Genomic DNA, 22,086 nt, shown 5'->3' on the forward strand with positions numbered 1-22,086 from the left:
ATAATATTGAAAAATTAAAAAAAAAAAACCCCTCCAAGGGCTGGTTATCATTTCTCCTTCTCAATGCACGTGATATTTCCAATTTATTTTCTTATATATTAAAATTAATTGTGAACTTATCAATTTATATGAAATAGTTTTGATTTTTGTAACAGTTAAATTAATGGCTTCCAACCCTACAAATATTTTTAGAACAAAATTAATTATAAAATATATATTATTAATCATAGTCATGCATTGGAGGAGAAGATAAAAAAATTTTATAGAAAAATGTTTGAAGAGAGAGGTGTTTATACTATTGTAAAAGTTGTTGAATGTTGCATTAATTATTAAACTTCCAAAACTTTTTAAATTCTATTATTAATTATAATTAAAGATAATTATTAATTAATTTGATATAATTTAAAAATAAAAATTAATTTACGTATTTCTAGTTTGAAATAAAATATCAACATTTTATCCAACTTTTATAAACGGTGAAAACATTTATAACATAATTTAACTAAAAATAAAATTTAAAAGTTTAAAATCATGCATAAAAATTTTAAGTAATAACATAAATTTAAGATTAATTATAAAATCATATTAAGAATAATAGTCCATAAGGAAGAAGAAAATCGATGTGCACATAATCAAATAGAAAAATTACTTGTCACGAATGTTTGAGATTGCTAAACAATAGTCATTATCGTGTTCAACTACATTCAATTTAGAAACATAAAAATATATAAAATAAAGTAAATTTAGAGAGAAAGACGAGTAAAGAAAAAAAAAAAATATATATATATATATATAACTCAAATAGTGGCAGGAAATGAGTGAAAAAAAGTCATTATATAACTATAGAAAATAAAATAGTAACAAAATACCAAAAAAAAAATTTAAAAATGAAAGAGTGACAAAAAAACTTTAAAGATTCTAAAATTTTTAATATTCAAAATTTAAATATAATTCAACATTATAATTATGGAACACATTTATGTAGGTTAAAGGACAACTTTTCGTATTATATTTTATGAATTAAATTAAATATTAAATCTTAAAAATATCTTATAATATTTAAAATTAAATAATGAATCATATTTATGGTGTTATTTTTGTCTAAAGAATAGGCACATTTATTATATAAATGAAATTGTGGGTAAATGAGTTGGTTGAATTGATATAGATAATTACTCAATATCTTGGTTTAATCAAGAAATCTATTACCAATTTGTTTCACAATTCTATTGTTATATCTTGAAAATTTTCATTATATGTCACATAAAATAAAAATATCATAATAATACTAATATAGATTAGCAAAACAACCAAAGTGAGCATAGTTCAACTAAAAGGTATTGAGTTCGAATCCCCTCCACGTTGTACTACAAAAAATTAAAAAATAAAATAGCAAAACAATAAAGTGAAAATATTATTACACAAATAATATTGTGAAAAGATTATACCTCTTCATCAAGAAGAAAATTTATTTCCGACGTAACTTCTTCATCATTGTTTTCGAGCTTTACACTGTGGATACTTCAAAACACTGAAACTCTTTTGTTAAACAAAATATGTATTATCAGTAAATCATATAATATTATTTAAGCTCATAATAAATTTATGCTTTATAACAATAATTCTCACACGCCAAAAATAATTAATACCAAGTGTGTTTGTTATCATCAAAAACATAAATTAATTAAATTAATTAACCAAGATTAAGGGTCTTATAATCAATAAAGATCATGATAAATTTTGGTTTCCGTGAATGAATTTCATGATTCCTATGTATCAAATAATACTATGTATCGAGCATGTATCACCATGAAAGGGCTATGAACACCTGTAACTATCCATATCAATGAAAGCCAGCACTAGCACACCATCAAAAATCGTGAAACTTTGATTTCATTTGACTCTTTATGAGCAAGCTTTATTTAATAGAAAACATACGAGTGAATTGAATTGATGAATATGGAAGTGTTTAACCTTGCAAGTTTCACCTTATATTCAATTTCCCTTTTTCACCCGCTGATCAACAAAAAAACTAAAAACTCACTAATAAATCAAGTTTGACATTAAAATAAGTTTTTCTCAAATCCTATCAATTTCATATACATGAAATATTTTCTTTAACAATTCTTCAAACAAAAAATATCACTTTTATTTAAATTTAATATAAAGGTTCATTGCAAAACCTTTTTCAAGTTTCAGTTAAAAAATTACAAAGATCTATCATCAAACTTTAAGGTTGAATTTAATAAAATTGAAAATTTTAAAAATTGATACATCTTATTAACTTTATGGTTAAAAATAAATTCTCTCCTAATGTTTATATTTCTTTTAGATCTACCATTGGAGATAAAATTTTACATTTTCATACAATTTTTTTGTTAGTCAACATGATTTTCTGAAAATATTACAACTAAAGAAGAAACATGCAACTTCTTGTAATCACAACTACAGAAAGAACTTCTCTAATTACAACTAAATAAGATAAACAATTGAGTTCAGGGCTTATTATAAACAATCTAAAAATAATTATCAACTATCCCTCCATAATTCTCTAACACAGCAAAGATATGGAAAAATTATATAATTATTACTCAAATTTCAAAAACTAAATAAAATAATCTGTCAATAGAAATTACCAAAGTGCCAACTAAGCAAAGGGGCTAAAATAGAGTTTTCCACAGTCTTTGAAAGGAAGTAAAATTAGAGGGTTTAAGCCAAACTTAGCTAAGCAAAACCCACAAGAAAACAAATAAATAAATCATTTATGAAAATTAAAAATTAAAATATAAAAAGAAAAAAGTACATAATTTGTACTTATTATTATTGTTCTAGAATGAGTAGTCCTTCCGTTCTCTGGTTTAGAAGCGACAAGCATAGGCGCAAGAGGGGATTAACCTATAAATCATGACCAAACAAAAAAAAAAAAAGAGACAAAAAAAAGTTTTAATTGATAATAATAATTGGTCCCAACAAAATGCATTTCTTTAATTTTAAATGCATCAATAATAAAGTTTCACATCACCAACCAATTACTAAGTAAATTAGTGCCACTTTTCAAAAAAAAAAAAAAAAGTAAAATAGTGTTATAAAATCTTTTAAGCGTTTAATTTTTCCCTTTTGAAAAGAATCTAGAACCTTTGTCAGAAAATAATAATAATAATAATAACAAAAGTATAACAAAATAACAAAATTAAAAGAATTAAAATCAGGTATTATATAATCTATATTTCAGATTCACTAAATTAAATGATTTTTTTTTTCTTAAGATATTTTATCATGTGGGTTGCATGCTATATTTTTTATTGTATTTATCTTATACTAAAGTATAGTTTTTAAAAAATTTGACTTTTAAGTAATAATTATTAGTAGGACTGCACAATATACTTAGTTGTGTTAGGTGATAATATATAATTTCATCACATGAATTAGGTTTGAATTAATAAAAAATAGAAAATAAATATTAGTGTCTCGATATCTTTTTACTTATTTTAAAACGTAGAATAAAAGTTAGTAATTGAATACTAATTTTTATTAAATGAAAAATTACTCCCCAAAAATTTAAGAAATTATTTTTTTTAAGTTGTTGGAAAATAAAAAAGTATTATTAAATAAAATAGAACTAAAAAATAAATGCATATTTAATTTTAGAGTACGTAAAAGAATTTTTTTTTGTTTTTTCTTAATTGATAATGAATTCAAATTGGTTTTATTCAACTGAAATTAATTTTAATAGACCATAAACCGATAAAATTTTCAATTACTCACTTCGATCTTTATAATTTAGGTTTCAAGCTTTTTATCACCGATACTTCTTTAACACCCTTGGTACTAGACCTATCTGATAAAGTTACAAATAAAATTATATTTAGTATTTTATCTTTTTTATTTTATATTTAATTTTTAAATAAATGTATGACAAGAATGAACACTTTACCAATACTTTTTTTAAATATAATAATTATTTTAATTTAAAATTATTTATTCATAAAATAATTAATCTTCGATCCCAAATATAATATTTTAAAAGTGTTAATAGCATAACATTATAACTTACAGTAAAATAAGCATTTATAGAAGTTACTACTAATTCATATATAATTTATAAGATTATTTTAAAATAAAAAACTATTAACTTGGTTCCAAAAAAATATATATATATATTAAACGAATGCATGTGATAAAATAGTATTAAAAATTGAACAATACTTAGCAAAACAAAACTAAATTATTATATATTTACTTTATTAAACCTTGGTGTTACATTTTAAAATATGTGACAAAAACAATATTTTATATTTGAATAGATTTTTTTTTTACTATTTATACATCTGTTTACAATACCTAATAGGTAATATTTAGTACGAAAACTAAAGTTAGTTTAGAAATTTACTAAAATAAGAAGGGTATTATTGTCCAAGGAAAAAAAATCTACAAAGCTTATGCTGCATATAGATTATTTGAAATTAGGTTAATTTAAAATTTAATTTCTTTAAATTTAGTATTTTTTGAGTACAATACATCACATATAAAAGGAGAAAATAGTGAAACTCGATAAAAAGTTATATGATATATGACTATTTAAGCTATAATCAAGGTTTAAATTTAAATTTTTATGATATTACACTAATGGAGATTTAATTTAATGGAGTAATAATAAATTGTGTGTCCATATGTATGAGTTATGAGTTGTTACCTTTCTTTGCGCTTCTCCAAAAATCTCTGAAGTGACCTTTTCCTTGCCAATGGAAGATCTGCGAACACACAATAATGAACCAAACACGCCAATTCATATCTAAAAATAAAACAAAAACGGCTTGTGGATAAGTATTATTTCTTCCAAATAATGTCTACATATGGAGGGGAAAAAATATATATATACATACATATATATATGTAAGATATGGGAGAGAAAAAATAAGGGTGTTTGACCATTTGAATATAATTCATCATATTTGAAAATTGTTTTCGGATTCTGTAATCCAGGTTAAAATTTTGAAAATAATGTTTTTAGTGTTTTAAGATTTTGAATTTGAAACTTTAAAATACAAAAAAGATAAATCTTATAATAAATATATTATTTTATGTCATAAATTCATTTCATTTTTCTTAAAATTAAAATAGGTAAAATATAACATATTATATAAAATAATAATTATACAAAATTTATAACGAAAATGTTATTAAATTAGTTAATATTATTTTAGATTAAACTAAATATTTAGTTGATAACTACCACTAATAATATATTGATAAACACACCTCACGTTGCATAATTTTTTATTCAAATTTGTTATCAAACACATATCTGAAAATACTAAAAACAAAAAAATCTTTTTTCAATGAATCATTGTTTTCAAAGGTTTCTATTTTTTATCACCAACCAAATCCAATCTAAAAATTTTAAACTAGATTAAAGGTCTGATGTGAGTTTAATCTTTGAACTTTTAAAATTGTGTATATTAAGTCAAAGGTCTCTAGACCCCTAACTTATTTTCACTCTCCTATCTCCTCTAATAACTGAAATGTTGTAAAATTGATTGGACACCGTATTGAAAATTTAGGAACTTATCAAGATTTGTAAATAAACCATATATGTACCCTGATCTTCAAGATTAGGATCAACGTCTACTAGTTGTTGGGACTCATTTGAAGGAATCTCAGCCGTTGATCTCCCTCTCTCACCCAGCTTGCCACTGCAGCTTCTCTTTTCAGCAAACGTCAAAATGCTTTCGGCCTAATACGGAATATGAATAACGGGTAAGGGAATTAATTTAAAAAAAAAGTAATTTCTTTTTTGAGATATTTGAAATTATGTATATTTTTAATAATAATTACAAATATAGTATTCCAAAAAGTGTCATAAATTTTTTTTTAATACTGCAAATTCCAAAAAGATAATTTAAAATTTTGTATTGTTATAAAAATTGTTAATCAACTTAAATAATTTACTTCTTTTTATAACAAATAATTTTCCTATTGGATAACTAAAATCACTTATTTATGAATTCTTTACGTTATATTTAAAATTATTTTTTAGTTGCTATTTTTTATAGTATTTTATCATGCTATATTTTTTTTAAATAAAATTATCATGCTAGACTTAGAGCTAGTATAAATTGGAGTTTTTTATTTTATTTTTTTATTTTTTTTAGTTCAACTAGCTTGAGCTATGGTATGGTTACTATTCAGGATAATTGTTGGAAAACCTTTTTCTTTTACCTTCTCTATAAGATGTTATTGAAAAGAAAAAGTATATTGATTTTTCAAAATGAATTATGAGGATGAGTCATACCCACTAATCTTTTCAATCATTTCCACTATTAGAGTAAAATATAGAAACTAAAAAAACGTGCTAAATATATTAATTATATATTCCTTTGCTAAAGGTACAAGTAAAGTAAAGAAAGGAATTTAAATTACGAATTAAAGTTTTAATTAACTTTAATCACATCTCATGAATAAATCAAATATTCATTTTCTTTTTATCCTCAAATCAAATATTAATTATACTTTAGATTTGTATACTATAAAATTCAACCCATACTATGGGTACAATATAAATCTATGACTAGTACTATGAAATAAATAAAAAAAGAGGTATAAATACCATAAAATAAATGTGTATTTTCAATTTTTAAATATAATATAAAGTTCAAAGTTTTATTAAAAAAAGCACCATTCAAATCAAACTTAAACTCAAATGTAATATAAATCATATCAAGAAAGCCAAATTTATGCTATATTTAAAAAATATATATAAAATAGTCTCATTTTTTAAAATAAATATTAAATTTATGCTATATGATATAATTTCTCACTACAAACCTCATCAACATGCTAAATTTAAAATTTCAACCAACAAAAAAAAACAGTCACATTTTTTAAAAATACATATTAAATTTATGCTATATGGCATAATTACTCAGTAAAAACCTCATCAACATGCTAAATTTAAAATTTCAACAAACAATCAATTAAAATTGCAAAGGATTAAAAATATGACAGAAATGTTAAAAAAAAACCTCACTAATTTAAATAATTTACATAAACTCATAGAGATGAATTCCAAAGAGTAAGAAAATTAGTACAATTTAAAATTGTAAATAATTAGTATTTTATTTTATTTTCTACTCTAAAAAAAGTTTTTTTTTTTTTTTTATTGGTCTCCTCAGACTCTGAATGATCTCGCAGTTGATTTTCCCCTAAAAATAAGCAAACGTGCAGGAAATGCTTTGAACAAAATACCTCCTCTCGAGAAACGTGGAAAACGGCAACGGTTTCGTTGTAGAAAATGGTTAGAGGAGCGTTCTGTGGAGTCATCCTGAAAACAAAAATTAATAAAAAAAAAAATTAAAAAAGTGACTCTAAAATGGAGTTTGAGAAATCAAATCAAGCAGCAAACGGTGCGATTTCATAGAATAATGGAGGATTTGAAGAATGCCTGGACCTGGAGGAGGTAGGGGAGAGATTGTGATCGGCAAATTCAGGAGTCGGAGGAGCGATCCGATTGCGGCAATCGGTGGTGCGATTTTCAGAGGCGATTACAGATTTCAGAATCTCAGGCTTGATCTTCGAAATGGCGCTCTGAATATCTGGAGGAGATGTAAAAGTAAAAGTAAAACCAAAACCTAGAAATCGAGCAAAAGAATGGAAGGGAAGTCCGGCGGAAGAAATTGAGTTTTGTCTGACCTTTGAGGCTTCTCTGGCGGCGGAAGAGAGTCTGCCGACGGGACCTGGAGGTGGCGGTGGTGGTGGCGTGATTTTCCATGGCGAAGAAATCCAATTCGACGACGGTTGGTGTGGACATATTTGGAGGAACAGAGAATGGATGATTGATTTTGGTTGTGGAGAAGACGAACTCTCTCACACTCCAATTGCAAAGGGGATGTTATATAGGGGCAGGGGCCTCACGGGGGTAATCTTGGAATTTCACCAAAACGCCGGAAGAAAATCTTCCTTCGGGCGGGCCGCTGAGAAATCGGTTTTTTTTTTTTTTATCAATATTATTAAAATTATACCTAATTATTAAAAAGGTCAAAATACTATTTTTGGTGTCTATATTTTCAGCGTGGTTCATTTTAGTTATGATACTTTGTAAATGTTCATTTTTATTTATGTAATTTAAACTTTGGTTAATTTCAGTTCCTATAATTTGAAAATATTCACTTTCGTCCCTGTATTTTAAAGAGAGATCATCTTAATCCTTCTTTGCAAAATTTTAACTTAACATAACGGAAACTCTTTAGTATAAAGTAATGTTAACATTTTAAAAATTATATTGATTTTAATATTATTGAATTGTGATAAAAAATGATCGTTTTTTAAAGTATAGGAACCAAAATGAATACAATTATTAAAATGAAACAAAATTGAAAGTACAATAACCAAAACGAATATTTTGAAAGTGTAGGGATCAAAACGAACAAAAATTGAAGGTATATAGACCAAAGTAGTATTTTAACCTAATTAAAATAATACAAATCCAAAACTAATGTTAATTTAATTATTAATATCAAGTTAATTGACAACTTTAGTTCTAAATTTTTGAATTTATATCTACGACCATAGGCCAAACATCTCAAATGCCTGAGAAGGTAATTAGGGACCGTTCGATTTTTGGGAATATAGATGTCTGACATCTTCAAATGCCTCGAATCTCACATGCCCGAAATTTTAGATGTTCGGAATTTCAGATAGCCACATAAAATTTATAAGGATATCTGAGACTATTTTGATATCCACGTTTATTTTGCGGGGCTTATTCGTGGGAATATTGTAAATTTATGTAATGTTCCAAAAATGCCCTTACCGGTCATCATATAATTTATATATCAAATTTAATATTATTTGAATTCATATAAAAATTTCATTTATTAATTTAATATTATATTTTTATGTCAATTTTAGTTTATGTTGGTGACGATTGGAAGAGTAAAATAAACGAAAAATTACACGCTATATTTGAACTAAAAATAAATTAAGATGTTATACCATTGACTAATGTTTATTTTATATCTAAATGTAGCATATAAATAAAATTGTATTTAGACATTTATCAATGAATTAGTGTATACATTTATTTTTAAAATAAAATAAAATAAAAGAGGAATAAATATTATTGGTTTGTGTGTCCCTTGCCGTTCTCGCTTAGTGAAGAAAAAATATTATAGAACAAAAATAATGATGGACAAAATTGTCAAAAAAAATACCTCAACACGGGAGTCTTAAAAACCCATGTTAGAGGAGGACATCTAAAATTGCTGAAATGCCTCCGGTATAGACATCCTAGGATGTCCGAATGTCTGGGTATCCAACATTCCTATCAAACAAACACGGGAATCTGGATGTCCATGTCGTGGGAATCTCAAATACTCATGAAACAAATGCCCTTCAAGGAGTTTTCAATACATTTTTCATTTTTTGTTTTCATTTTTTGTTTTTGTTTTTATTTTTGTTTTTTTTTTTAAATAAGTTTCAATACTATGTCTCATAAACATAAGTTTACAAGATTTACACAGTTTGGTATCTCCTCATTACATTTTTTTCCTTTATTTTTATTTTCTATATACATCAATTTTCTTTATTTTTTATTTTATAATTCTATAATTAAAATAAATTAATCTATTCATTCAAAGTAATGCATCCACTAAATTGTATAATATCTCAATTTATTTAGTTTGCCAATTCTCTAAAATTTTGTTGATGTTAAAAAAATTACAAGTAAAATAAAATTGATAAAGGAAAATATAGGAAAAAGAAAATTGAATAGCAAAAATATTATAATAAAATACCTTAAGCATTAGAATCTTTTAAACCTCTCAAAATTCGACACCTAAACCTACAACTACATGGGACTAAACTTATTCATATAAACATGTATTAATTATATCAATAAATAACAAATGTTTGTAAAAAAAAACAAAACAAAACAAATGTTTGTCAACTTTATGTTAAATAATTCACGGGCCGATAAGAAAAAATTATTTTGACAAAACTGTTTTTTTTTTTTTTTTTCGCTAATATTTGTTCAATTTAATGTTTGTAATTTTAAAATTTTCAATTTTGTTCCTTACATTTTAATATTTTCTAATTATACTCTTTTTTAAAAAATGCTTAAGTTGGCTAATAATAAGCTGAGATGAGATGATACTTAATTTGATAAGAATCATAAAGATGTATATTTAAGAAGAAAAGAGAATAGATTAGGGGCTAGTGACAAAACTATTGTCCAAACATCAAACTAATTATAAAAGAAGGGTCTCCCAATACGAAATAATAAATACGAGACTGTAATTACAAAAGAATTTTTTATGATTTGAGCCCAACCTATAAGCATTATGAGAGACATAATGAGAGTTGAGGGCTTCCAAAAGTCAATCATCCACTATATTTAGAAGACATAATAAGATATTCATATCGCTAAGAGTGAAAGATAACTCTCACCGTTAAACACTCACAAAAGTTTGGGCCCTCTCCTAGAAGGACAATGGTGGGTCCCTTCGAAATTGATAATTTCGGAAAGACTTTCAAGGGAGTTTTGTTCAGTAGGTGTGCTGCAAGTATTCTTTCACAAGTGCGACATTAGTCGAACTTCGATTCCGAGTCTTCTTAACTACTTGTACTAACAAACTAAAGGCGCTACACAGAAGTTAGTGTCTGCTTATTCTAACTACAATAACTATCGAGCAGTGACCCATCTGAAGAATGACACTTGTATATCTCTAGACGTGGATTTGTACTTTTTCCCTATTAAATGGTCCAAAGATTCCTTCTCCTTTTAAGCATAGGCAGGAGAGATAGAAGGGAAAGAGCCCAATTTGCACATTCCCGTTGAAGCTTCTATAAGTGTTTAGGCTTGTATAAGATAATGACCACGAGAAGAAATTCACTTTCTTTGGAATTTAAACCTACAAATCACCTTCATCAAAGGGGACTAAATCTTGGCAAATCAATTTTCTCTGGAAGAGCCATCTAACTACTCAACTCCGATTGAAAAGTCTTCTTCTAATTCCCAAGTCGTAAGTCAACTAATCGTTAATCCAACGCAGTCATTGAAAAAAGACTCTTTTTTCGAAGATGGTAAATAAATATCACGAAACCGTTGTCAGAGGTATTGAATCTCTATCGTGTGAATAGACATAAAATAACCAAGAAATTAAAAGAAAAATCCACTCTGTAAAAAATTATTACAATCACATATATCAAAGATAAATGTCAATTGGAATGAATAAAATCCAAGGCCATAGGCTCTTTAATTTTATATATAGCACTTGGAGCACACTCCTTCCTCGTATCTTTCTGACGTGGGACGAGTCCATTTGCCATTCGCAACTTTGAAACGAAAAGAAGAAGCATTATCATTGGAGGCAATGTCGTACCAAGGTCTCATGTCAATCTTCTTCCTAAGTAAATCTCCATGACCATTTCATCAAAAGGACCTCGTTTCCCTGTTTAAAAGAATTGATTTCTAGGCCACCATAAATGGTCAACCAACCAAGTGAGACCCTGATTTACACTCTCCATTCCACAAGAGGTTTCTGGTCTAACTTTTTCAAAGAGTTGATAACCTTGACCGAGCCCGTAAAAGAGAGAAATAATAGAGTAAATTAGTCAAATTTTCTACCAATTTTAATTTAAAAAAAAAATCTCTCTCTTAAAGCAATCCAAATTTCCCTAAACTCATTAAATATAATTTTAAAATATTAAATAAATAAATTAAAACTTTTTAAATTATAAGGACAATTTTTTTAAAAAAAAAAAGAAAAAAACCCCTCAAACATTGTCATTAAGACAGACATATACTTTAGCTTATAATTTTTTATAATCAAAATCTTTTATAGTGAGTATAAAAATACTACTGAATGACACTCATAACTTAGTTAAGCAATAATAAAAAAATTAATTCAAATTTCAAACAAATTCTACATCATTTTCATCATTAGTTCCTCAAATTTCCATCAACATCTCAACAAAATCAAACCTCGAGACCAGGTGTTTCATTTCCACATAGTTTATATGAAATCCGTATCCAAGCCTTTCTACAAAACTTCAAAACAAGATCAAATGATTCATCTTTTGCTTTTTTCTTCATTTAATAAAAAGAAATAATCAATTTCTCGTGGCAAGAGATGTGCAAATTGAATCTCAAGAACTGAACTGATAATGGAACTCACAAGAAATCATCGATACAAAGATCTTGGTAACTTATTTTACATATGGCATGTGCTAACCTATCATCATCATATACACTAAAATGAACTCTTCCACCCCCCTCTTTTCTTGAGCTTTTATTGCAGAGCTGCTAAAAATCATCCTTGGCTTTTCGAATGATACCCAAGACCTCGGCATCATTCGCTGTATTGGGAACTTTTAACGAATGCCGAATTTCTGTACTTGAAGTACGAAGGAATGGATTGCACATCTTCTCCATCTTTAATGTAGCTGGAATCTGGGATTTTACAGAATCAGAGTAGAAAGCATTACTAAAGGCAGTGGAAGAATATATCATATGGAGCGCTAATGGTATTGGGTTTGAGGTGCTTCTGAGTGCATCTTCACAAGCTCACATCCAATATAGAGTAATGCATCAACTGAAAGTGCTTTTTTGTAACTTAAATTGGGAGGAAAGCTTCATCATTTGTATATTTCATAATTGTTTCTCATCAAAAAAAAAAAAAAAACACATCAAGAAACAATAGATTAAGCCGCGTACCATGCTGAATTGAACACACCATACTACTCCAATTAACAATTATAATGTGAAGTTCTGATTAATTCTACAAACAGGAAGTGATGGTTGGTTTCATTTTCAATTCAAACGAAAGGGATAAGAAAGGGTTCTCAAACTAGATGAAAGTCACAAAATTCACGATAGCTACCATGTGTGATGTGTCAGATAGGGTTGCAAACAAAAAAAATCCAGTAGAAATCTCCATTAGAAGGTTGAGAACTCTTTTTCTTATGGACATGACTTATGTTTGAGAATGGCATGCCTTCATGGTGGAAAATGATCATATGCAGAATGACATTGAACTTATTAGTCACAATATGTTTCCAAAATTTACACAAATAGGAAGTAATTTGTCTAGTAACCAATTTAAATATCAAATGATCACCCATGAGAGAATAGCCAAAACTTTACCGTTGGCAGGCCCTTGCTCCGTAGATGGGCAACCTGACTTGCATAAGATTTGAGAGCCTCGTTCTTAGGTTCAATGGACAAAGCAAACTTAGAATTACTCTGCCAAATGGTAATCTTATAATTAGGCATAAGAAATTTAAGCTTCAAAAAACGGAGTATTTTCTAAAAGGGGTAAAAAGTTAGTACGTTACTGACCAAAGTATACTCATGACCGCAAAATATGTTTGTATCATCTGGCAAAGAAGTGATCTTTTTAAGGGAAGACAGCATCTGTAACAGGCATGCTAAACAATTAGAATGCTCCAAATAAAATAACAACCTCAAAGCAATTATTACTTAGTACTAGCATTCAGCAGCATTAGTTTACTTCACTTTTAGCAACATTAGTTTTTCTATAGAGATCTCATAGGAACTAAGAAATCATATTCAGTGACTACCTTGAATTTAGTACACGTCACTTAAACATTTCCGTGTGTGAATCACTCAGAAGAAGCCTTACTGAGAAAGATGACTAAATCAACCTCTACAATGAAAATCATTCATGAAACCTTGTTTTTTGGTCAAAGTATTAAATCCGTAAATCTTCTACTTCTACTAAATCACTATTACAACATAGATCCTCGTGCATGACCAGTGACATTTGGGCAAGATAACCTTGCCGACATTCTTTAAAATAATGGGATTTGCTTGCTGTTCCAGCATGTATAATTGATCTAAATGTCTTAGATACAGGAGTTCATCAGTCTCTCGTCCAAATACTTGTACTATATTAGTCTAGAACATCCGTGTATAACCAACTCTAGAGAATGGAATGGAGTGATATGAAGCATTCTCTCATAATATAATGGCTATGTTGGTCTACATGGTATCAAAGCCTAGAATTTTTCCAAGGGCATGTATATTGATGTAAATGTCTTAGTCATAAGAATCATGTCTCTTGTTCTTTATTTTAAACTTTCATACACAAATATGAATCATCAGTCTTTTGTCGTCCATTGTAAATTTACACTATATTAGTTTAGGACTTCCATACATATCTCTCTATACATAGCGTATTTCATTCTATTATCTTATGATAATTTGACAAAATGGTCCCAACTTATCATAATTACTCCAAATCCTCTATCTTTGGCATCAGCATCAGTGAGGAGTCGGTCCAATCAGCTGCTGTTAAGTGGGGTTGCAATGCAGGCACTTGCCATGCTCTTATTTGGGAACACCTCTGGGAAGTGCCGCAAATAGGGCTAATTTTTGGGACCCAACTGATGAAAAATTTCAGAATAAGCTGAAAAGATGGAAGAACTTTAAATTCTCAAGATGGGGGAAGGTAACGTTGATAAATGCAGTGTTGTCTAACTTGCCAATATACTTCTTGTCAGTTTTTAAATGGCCAGTTAAGCAGGTGTAAAGATGGGAGAAACTTCTGAGAGACTTCTTCTAGAAAGGAAGTCAGAAAGCAAACGGGGGTATAACCCAGCCAACTGATCCACAACTTCCCTCCCTATTCTAAGTGGAGTCCTTGGAGTGATAAATCTCAAGATAAAAATGTGGCTCTCTCGGCCAAATGGGGTTGGAGATATATGAATGAGGAAAATGCTCTTTGGAGGGTCTTGCTAGCAAATACGCTGCAACTGAAAGGAAATTCCTTCCCTATCCAAAAGCACATTACAGATTCAAGGGGTGCCCTCAAAATAAAAATATAGGATCCCGGCATTCCGCAAGCTTAAAGTACTACATTTATGTAATATCCAATTAAATGAAAAATGTAAGGCAAACTAACCTGTTCAGGAGTGCCCTCAAAAAGCTTGCCACACGATAAGCTGAATAAAGTATCTCCAGTAAATATTGCTGCTGATCCAGGAAAATAGAAGCTAATATGACCTGAATTCAGTTTAAATGGGAAACAAAAAATCAGGTTGAAAAGCCTTTTTAGTGTATTTTAAACAATTATTTGTGCATAGGAAACAGGCTTCATTCGTACCAACCAAAAAAAGTATACATAAAGGGCTCCCACAAGGGAAAAAAAAGTAGCTTACAAGCTACAAAATCTATAACTATCCCAATTGGCCAAAATAAAAATAAATAAATAAATAATGATAATAATAATTAGAATTTTTTTGGTGACAGCATCATAAGGATGGTGAAAACCTCACTAACCCCCAATATAAATATCCTCTGTATGTGTCCTCAAAAGGTGGTTCTATTTCTCATTTTTATTATCAGTAGGTTCCATTTCTCGTCATCCAAATATTCCAATACAAGCCTTCATTATGTTGATTAAAATAATATTAGCATTACAATTGAGATGGTGACAACAAAGCTGTTCGAGCAAATCATGCACACTGTTGAGGAAACACCTCCAAAATCCAAATGACTAAAGAATAGTGCAGCAATAATGATAGGAGATGAGACCATGCAACAAGAAAATATTTAATTTCTCAAGGTTTCTATTGCAAAAGGTGTACCAACAGGGAGATGAGAGAATTAAAAATACATCTTTGAATAATTCCATAAGAGTCAATATCTAGTCAATATCTTCCAAGGAGATGCCCAGGCATCACATATATAGATGTGCAAGTATGCTTTTGGCAAATTCTAAAATTAAGATTGGAAATGGATAAAACACACTTCTGTGGCATCATGAATGGGATCCTAGAGGAAAGTAGAAAACACGCTTCCAACAATTCTGCACACTAGCTTCCAGTCACTACGGTACTATCAACAATGTACAGAATCCGAATCCCATTTCTCTGTCATGGAATATATCCCTTCAAACACCTTTATTGGACTGAGAAATGGAAGATTGACGCTTGCTTTATTGGATGAGAAACAGAAGATTAGCGCAAGATTCACAATATGCTCCTAGATGTTTCAAGGGGTAATTCTTTTTTCTTTTGAGGAGAAAACCAAACTTTCATTGAAAATAATGACACAAGAAAAAGAGGGGATGAAAAAAAAAAAAAAAAAAAAACAGCCCAACGAAAGGGAGACAGACTAAAAGAATGGGCTCCAATCAAGTAAAACCACACCTAACGAACAATTACAAAAGGTTTTGGACACTGAGGCCCAATGGAAAACGTGAAAGCGAAGCGAACAGGAGCCCAAACACCCTCCCTCGAGGTCTCAACCCCTCTAAAAACCCTGTTATTTCTCTCAGTCCATAAACCCCAAAAAACAGCAAAGATCCCTGCCTACCACAAGAACTAACCCTTCTCCAGCATCGAAGAACATTAACGGGTTCGAACTTCAAACTAGGTGAACCCCAAAAGCCTGAAGCAACCAATCCCAAACAAATGAAACAAAGTGGCAAGACCAGAGGAGATGATCGAGATCTTTTGCAGCACCTCTACAAAGGATACAACACTGGAACATAAAAAATGGAGAAGTGCCGCAAGATACAGTCCAACATATTAACCGTACCATGTAAGACTTGCCAGGCAAAAAATCTTATTTTCTTTGGTACCTTAACCTTCCAAAGTGAAGAGAAACAAAGAATCGAGATGGAAGGAGGTCCACCAGACACGAGAAAAAGGATTTACAGGAAAACCCTTCTGAAACGTTGGGAGACCACAAACGAGCATCTCACCTCCCCAAGCTAACAACAAAGTCCTCCAATAACTCTAACAAGGCCACTAGATCCACCGTCTCTCTATCGGACAAAGAACGGCGAAGACAAAGAAAAAGGGAAAACTCGTTGCCTAGCGAAGGCATGACGGAAGCCACTGAACAACCCCTCATGAAAGACAGATGATAAAGGTGAGGGAACAAAGAACATAGAGGACTATCCTCAAGCCACCTATCATCCCAAAAAAGTATCAGACCCACCCCCCACCCAACACCCAACACTGAATGAACTAAGAAAAGCAGAGAAAACCAGAAGAGATAGCTGCCACAGATTCTGAGAAGTGCCTTTAGACCTCTCATCAACAACCCAATCAAAGGGAAGTCGACCGTCCTTCTTCGCTATAATCTTGTGCCATAGAGAATCTAACTCTCTCGAGAAGCACCATAACCATCTAGGCTTCGTTACATAATCTCAAGTTGCAAATTCCTAACCCTCCTTTCTCAAAAGGCTTACTCATCAACTCCCAATTTATAAGATGAGACCCTTTCCCTTCATCAACCCTTTTCCAAATAAAGCACCGCATTAATTTTTCTAAGGCTTTACTTATGGATGCTAGAATTCAGAACAGAGAAACTGAAACGAAATAGGCCAGCATCCCACTAGTAACAGACTGAATGAGAGTTAATCCCCCTCCCTTACTATTTAGTTGAAGTCCATGCATAGGCTGGAATTCTGAATGAGAGTTTCAAGGAGTAATTCTGAAGACAAATCAATCCTATGTCTTCCTGATTGGAATGGCCCCTTTCTAAAGTCCATTCATAGGATGTTTACATCAGATTCTGCAGTTCTTTTCAAAAAAAAAAAATGATCATGATCACTGACTTCTTCATCCCTTTCAATAAAGGTCAACTACCACCTGCTTGTAAGTCTTGAGCCCACCTGTGTGCCCATCTATAATACTACAGTGAAGGTATCATAGAGAGTGACGGGATTAGAGCAAACTTCTTGGGAAGACTGACCTCCCCTTGAAACATTCCAAAGAGAAGAAAGGAGCTTGATTCCACTCTAAAACTATCTTCTTGACATTGAAGAGGAAGGAATCCTCTTCCACTACTTTCATTTCTTTAGAGTTTCCAAATATTCCTCACAAACCACTGGAATAGAAGCCAGAGTTACCTTAAAAGGAAGTAGTGAGACATTGCATCTACTGCTTTGTTTTTTAGTGCAGGTTTGTGTTCAAATAGTAGAACAAACAAAAACAACTGAAGCATTTTGAGAAGCCTTATAGTCTCCACAAGCTACAAGTTTTCAGCGAAGCGGAGTGCACAAAATGTACATTGATGTAAATGCCTTGGACATGTTCTTTTATCCTTTATTGTATTACACCATCATACATATTTGTAACTCTAGTGCATGGAATCGTATGGAGTATTCTATCAAAAAATAAAAATAAAAAGGAGCTGTTAGTTAACACGCATCATCAATTTTGATTTTCTTTTTCCTAAATGAGATACAGCTTTAAAGAATGAAGACCAGTAAAAAGCCTACAAAAGTCAAGAAGCCAAAAAACCCCCATCTATTTCTATTCTCCTATTCATCATCAACGCTTCTATTCTTCAAATCATATTTCTTTTTAACAAGAATGGTTTTTTTTTTAAATAAAATGATTAACAGTGCAAGGAAGTTATATAAAAAACGAATGAAACTGGAACAACTAAATCAGCTGAGAGCAAATCATCAGAGAAGATGTAGCAATAATAGAAAATAACAATAGAAGTTTCCACATATATTCTCTCTCTCCCCCCCCCCCCCCCCCCCCCCTTTTTTCTCATTTTTTGTGAGCATGCAGAGAGAGGAGAGGGCTATCATACAAGGAACACATGCAAAGGACCTATTAAAAGTAATAAAGTAGTAACAAACACCTCGAGTATGACCAGGAGTTTCCATTACATGCACCTCATGGCCAGCAAACATCCATTTGTCTCCATCTTTTAAAGTTATGTCAATTCCAGGAATTCTGTCACTATCTATTCCAGAGCCAATCACCTACAACCAATGAAAGAGCGTACAAAATTTGTATCATAAGTTCTAAGGATTATAAACCTTCATCCAAGGATAAGAAAAATCCCAAAGACTATTAAAAATCATATGCAGCATCAATTCCTTAGTTCATTTCAATTCCATCCATTAGAGTACAAGTTAGAAAAGTCTTTAATTTAATACTTAATTCAAAAACTCAAAATGCTTTCTGATAAGTAATGATGTAAGTTACAATTCTTGTAATTCACAAGGTAAAATGTTCTCGTGAGTCGTGAGTTGTGACAATAGATATCTTTGTATTATATATCAAAAAATATTCACCTCACTATATTTATCAAGTACAAGAATGAAGAATAGAGACTACCATATAATCCTACACTCTTTCTTTTTGGAAAGAATAAACCAGCTTCCTTTTGGAGAGTTGTTTAATCTTTCACATAATGACCTCAAGGATTCCTGACCTCTTGGTGGGATCGATGGGTACTTACCTTTATGACCGTCCTTTAGGGTTCAAACATACAACATTTATAGAATATGGTCAACTAAAATACTAATGCAATACAAAAAAAGTTAAATCCATACCTTGGCCCCATACCTTGCTTTTAATTCTTCATTCCCACCTGTGTGATCATGATGATGATGAGTATTTAGTATATATGTCAAATTTCGGTTTTTCCTACTTAAAGCATCGATAACTGGTAGAGCTTCAGAAGGATCAACAACACCAACTGTGCCCGTATCAACATCATGTAAGAGGTATGCATAGTTGTCACGAAGACAAGGTACCTATCACAGAGGAGTAGAGGAAAAGAGAGATGAAATGAATGTGTGTGCTGGAAGTGTCTAAGCAATTAATATGGGATGTAGCACCTAGAATGATAGTGGATAACCAGCATCCTAAGAAAGGCCTCATTTAGGGTGGGAGAGCGATCAGAGCATGACAAATGTTCATTCAACATAATCTATAGCCACCTAACTCACATGGGCCTGGAACAAGAATTATATGTTTTGTGGCTGAGCAGGTTAAAGTGATAAATCATGTGTAGCAATCATTGACGGAATCTAATTCTAGAAAGAAATAATAAACTGAAATAAATGCAACCAACAAATAGAAATGAACATAAGGCCTCTTCCTATAAAATATAAATTCTCACAGATAAAACTTTTCTAGAATTAAAGCATGAATCTAAAAGGAAAAAAAATGATAAACCAGGGAAGTATTATAAAATGGCCACCCGAAGACCATCACGGGGAAAAAGAACTGATGCCATTGACAGCAAAATAGCAATTTCAAATTCTATTAGCTTACCAGTTCAATTTGCAATGTGGAGGACATATTGACGACACTGCAAAATTGAGCAACCTTAAGCGAACGACTAGCTCCACGCAATGTTTTCAATGGTGTAGATAGGAGTCGCATAACCCCATATAAAAGGTCCTTTCTAAAAGAAAGTTGCTTCATGCTTGGCCAAACACATACGCTTCTCACCTGAAACTCCCATTCGTCAATAAACGTAAAATAAAATTTTCTATTCAATAACCCATCAGCAAACCATGCTAATGTTACGGACTTACTGCCCACTTCAACACGATATTAGACGTACGAACGAAGAATAATACATCTTGATGTACAGATCTTAGCAACAAGAATCATACTAGACAATAATAACAAGCCGACCAAGTAAGATTACAACAAATTAAACAGCACCCTCCTCATAGAATCATAGACTACGCCGCTTCAGCTCAAAATCGAGAAACAAAACATCATCAAAACATGTCGCTGCAATCGCCAAACAAAAAATGTGCAGAATAGAGAAAATGGAAGCAGAAAGCAGGGGGAAAAGGAGAGTAGAGACGAACCCTAGTGCAAGGAATCGAGGCCATGGCCGAGGAGGCCTTGGAGAGCATCATCTGCATCCTCTACTCCGCCAGAAGAAGATCGAGATCGGGGCGCGCGCGCGAGAGAGAGAGAGAGAGAGAGAGAGAGAGGGCAGTTGGCGAACAGGCAAACGCTCAAATCATAATTATGTGAAGCCAATGGATCCAACTATCAGCGCCACTATTACTGTGTAAACGCGTTGTTTTGGGGACTTTTCAGACATGGTGGGGTACCATTTGCAAATTTTCAAGCTTTGCTCCCAAAATTTTTCAGGTTTTGGAATTTAAAAAATTATTTCTTCAAATGATGAATTTATCGATTTATACTGAATAATTCAGAGAAAAATTTTGGTTTTGAGGTTTAGGATCACAGTGATTCTAATTCCGGCATGGCCCGAATAATAAGTTTTGCAGTACGAGGTGGGGGTTATCAATATTCAAGGGATTACAATTCGTCCATATCTATTATTTCAACATGATTTTTTTTGTTCATCGATCTTGATCGAATCTCATTTTTGAACTGCTGGTTCGAGTTTTTGAGCTGGATCATTAATAGGGGATCGAACTCACAACTTACTTCTTAGTTAGAGATATATGTCAATTACGATTGAGCTATGCTCGCTTTGACGACCGAATAATGAGTTAACAAATTGTTTTTTTATATAATATAAGTTAACACATGTTGGTTTTTTTTCCTATTATTTTAATAAAATTTATATCTCATCATTAATTTTTCAATATATATTTCAGTTTTTTTCAAAATTCATTTGACTTTTCTCCTGTTGTTTCTCTCCCCTACAATCTCTCACCCATATATCGACATGTCTGTTTCTATAGGTTCGACATCGACATAAGGGCTAAATCGACATTTCCATCATAGTACAAGAAAATCGACAAAATACGAAAAAATATAACAAAATGTCACTAATATATACATAATATTAATATTTATTATTTTTAACTAATTTAGAAATAGGAAAATGTTTATTTATTAATTTAAATATTTTTTACGATTTTTTAATTTTTCTAACCTTTATAGAAATATCCATCGACATTGACGTTTTATAGATATTTCCATAAAATTAAGACCTGACATTTCCATCGACATCTACATTTAAAACCTTGCTCTCACCTTTCTCTTTTTTCTCTCTCATTTCCTTCCTTTTTTCTCACTCCTTACATCGTTCGCCTTATTATTTACTTGTTCATGTCTTCTAGAATGCATTTCCTTCCCTTTTCCTCTATTTGCTTTGTTTTATGCTTAATTGCCTTCTAATTTTAGAGAATATTTAGAAGCGTATGGAGAATAACTCTCTGTCTTGAGCATGAGAGCTTGTATTCCTTTTAATTATAATCACATATGTTTGGGGGTAAAATATACCTAGGAGACGTGGAGGACTCTTATTGGTGTTTGAAGAAACTGAATAAAAGGGATTGCCTAGGTCCACCTCGGCCCTGCCAA

The 22,086-nt window shown here is 30.7% G+C and overlaps 2 protein-coding genes across 6 annotated transcripts; both read right to left on the reverse strand.

The window, feature by feature from the left end:
• Positions 1–1,328: 1,328 nt before the first annotated feature.
• LOC111015215 (protein TIFY 9) lies at positions 1,329–7,875 on the reverse strand. Of its 5 annotated transcripts, none has more exons than XM_088124225.1 (7): positions 7,690–7,874; positions 7,448–7,592; positions 7,246–7,321; positions 5,599–5,734; positions 4,694–4,751; positions 2,815–2,895; positions 1,329–1,539 (listed from the first exon to the last, which is right to left on the reverse strand). In XM_088124225.1, the coding sequence occupies exons 1-6, from the start codon at positions 7,805–7,807 to the stop codon at positions 2,859–2,861; spliced, it is 570 nt and encodes a 189-aa protein (XP_087980351.1). In that variant the 5' UTR covers positions 7,808–7,874; the 3' UTR covers positions 1,329–1,539; positions 2,815–2,858. The 5 variants fall into 5 exon arrangements, 4 of the variants coding, with proteins under 4 accessions (XP_087980351.1, XP_022145863.1, XP_087980350.1 ...); XR_015790903.1 differs by lacking the exon at positions 2,815–2,895 and having other exon boundaries at positions 1,330–1,367; positions 1,449–1,539; positions 7,690–7,875; XM_022290171.2 differs by lacking the exon at positions 2,815–2,895 and having other exon boundaries at positions 7,690–7,875.
• Positions 7,876–12,056: 4,181 nt separating this feature from the next.
• Positions 12,057–20,778, reverse strand: LOC111015186 (hydroxyacylglutathione hydrolase 2, mitochondrial). The gene is made up of 8 exons (XM_088124090.1): positions 20,607–20,778; positions 20,056–20,235; positions 19,329–19,532; positions 18,629–18,752; positions 14,922–15,022; positions 13,337–13,411; positions 13,142–13,240; positions 12,057–12,448 (listed from the first exon to the last, which is right to left on the reverse strand). The coding sequence occupies exons 1-8, from the start codon at positions 20,661–20,663 to the stop codon at positions 12,302–12,304; spliced, it is 987 nt and encodes a 328-aa protein (XP_087980216.1). The 5' UTR covers positions 20,664–20,778; the 3' UTR covers positions 12,057–12,301.
• Positions 20,779–22,086: the final 1,308 nt, after the last annotated feature.

Source organism: Momordica charantia (assembly GCF_013281855.1).
Source record: "Momordica charantia cultivar OHB3-1 chromosome 5 unlocalized genomic scaffold, Mcharantia_2.0 BLBB01000005.1, whole genome shotgun sequence".
Classification (NCBI taxonomy): Eukaryota; Viridiplantae; Streptophyta; class Magnoliopsida; order Cucurbitales; family Cucurbitaceae; genus Momordica; species Momordica charantia.

Coding starts and splice junctions, on each gene's coding strand:
- LOC111015215 (XM_088124225.1), bottom strand. CDS start 7,807: ATGTCCACACCAACCGTCGTCGAATTGGATTTCTTCGCCATGGAAAAT. Junction 7,322..7,447: donor CTCTCCCCTACCTCCTCCAG/GTCCAGGCATTC, acceptor TTTTGTTTTCAG/GATGACTCCACAGAACGCTC. Junction 4,752..5,598: donor TCCTAATCTTGAAGATCAGG/GTACATATATGG, acceptor GTGTGTTCGCAG/ATCTTCCATTGGCAAGGAAA.
- LOC111015186 (XM_088124090.1), bottom strand. CDS start 20,663: ATGCAGATGATGCTCTCCAAGGCCTCCTCGGCCATGGCCTCGATTCCT. Junction 19,533..20,055: donor CCACATTGCAAATTGAACTG/GTAAGCTAATAG, acceptor CCTCTGTGATAG/GTACCTTGTCTTCGTGACAA. Junction 13,241..13,336: donor GCGGTCATGAGTATACTTTG/GTCAGTAACGTA, acceptor ACCATTTGGCAG/AGTAATTCTAAGTTTGCTTT.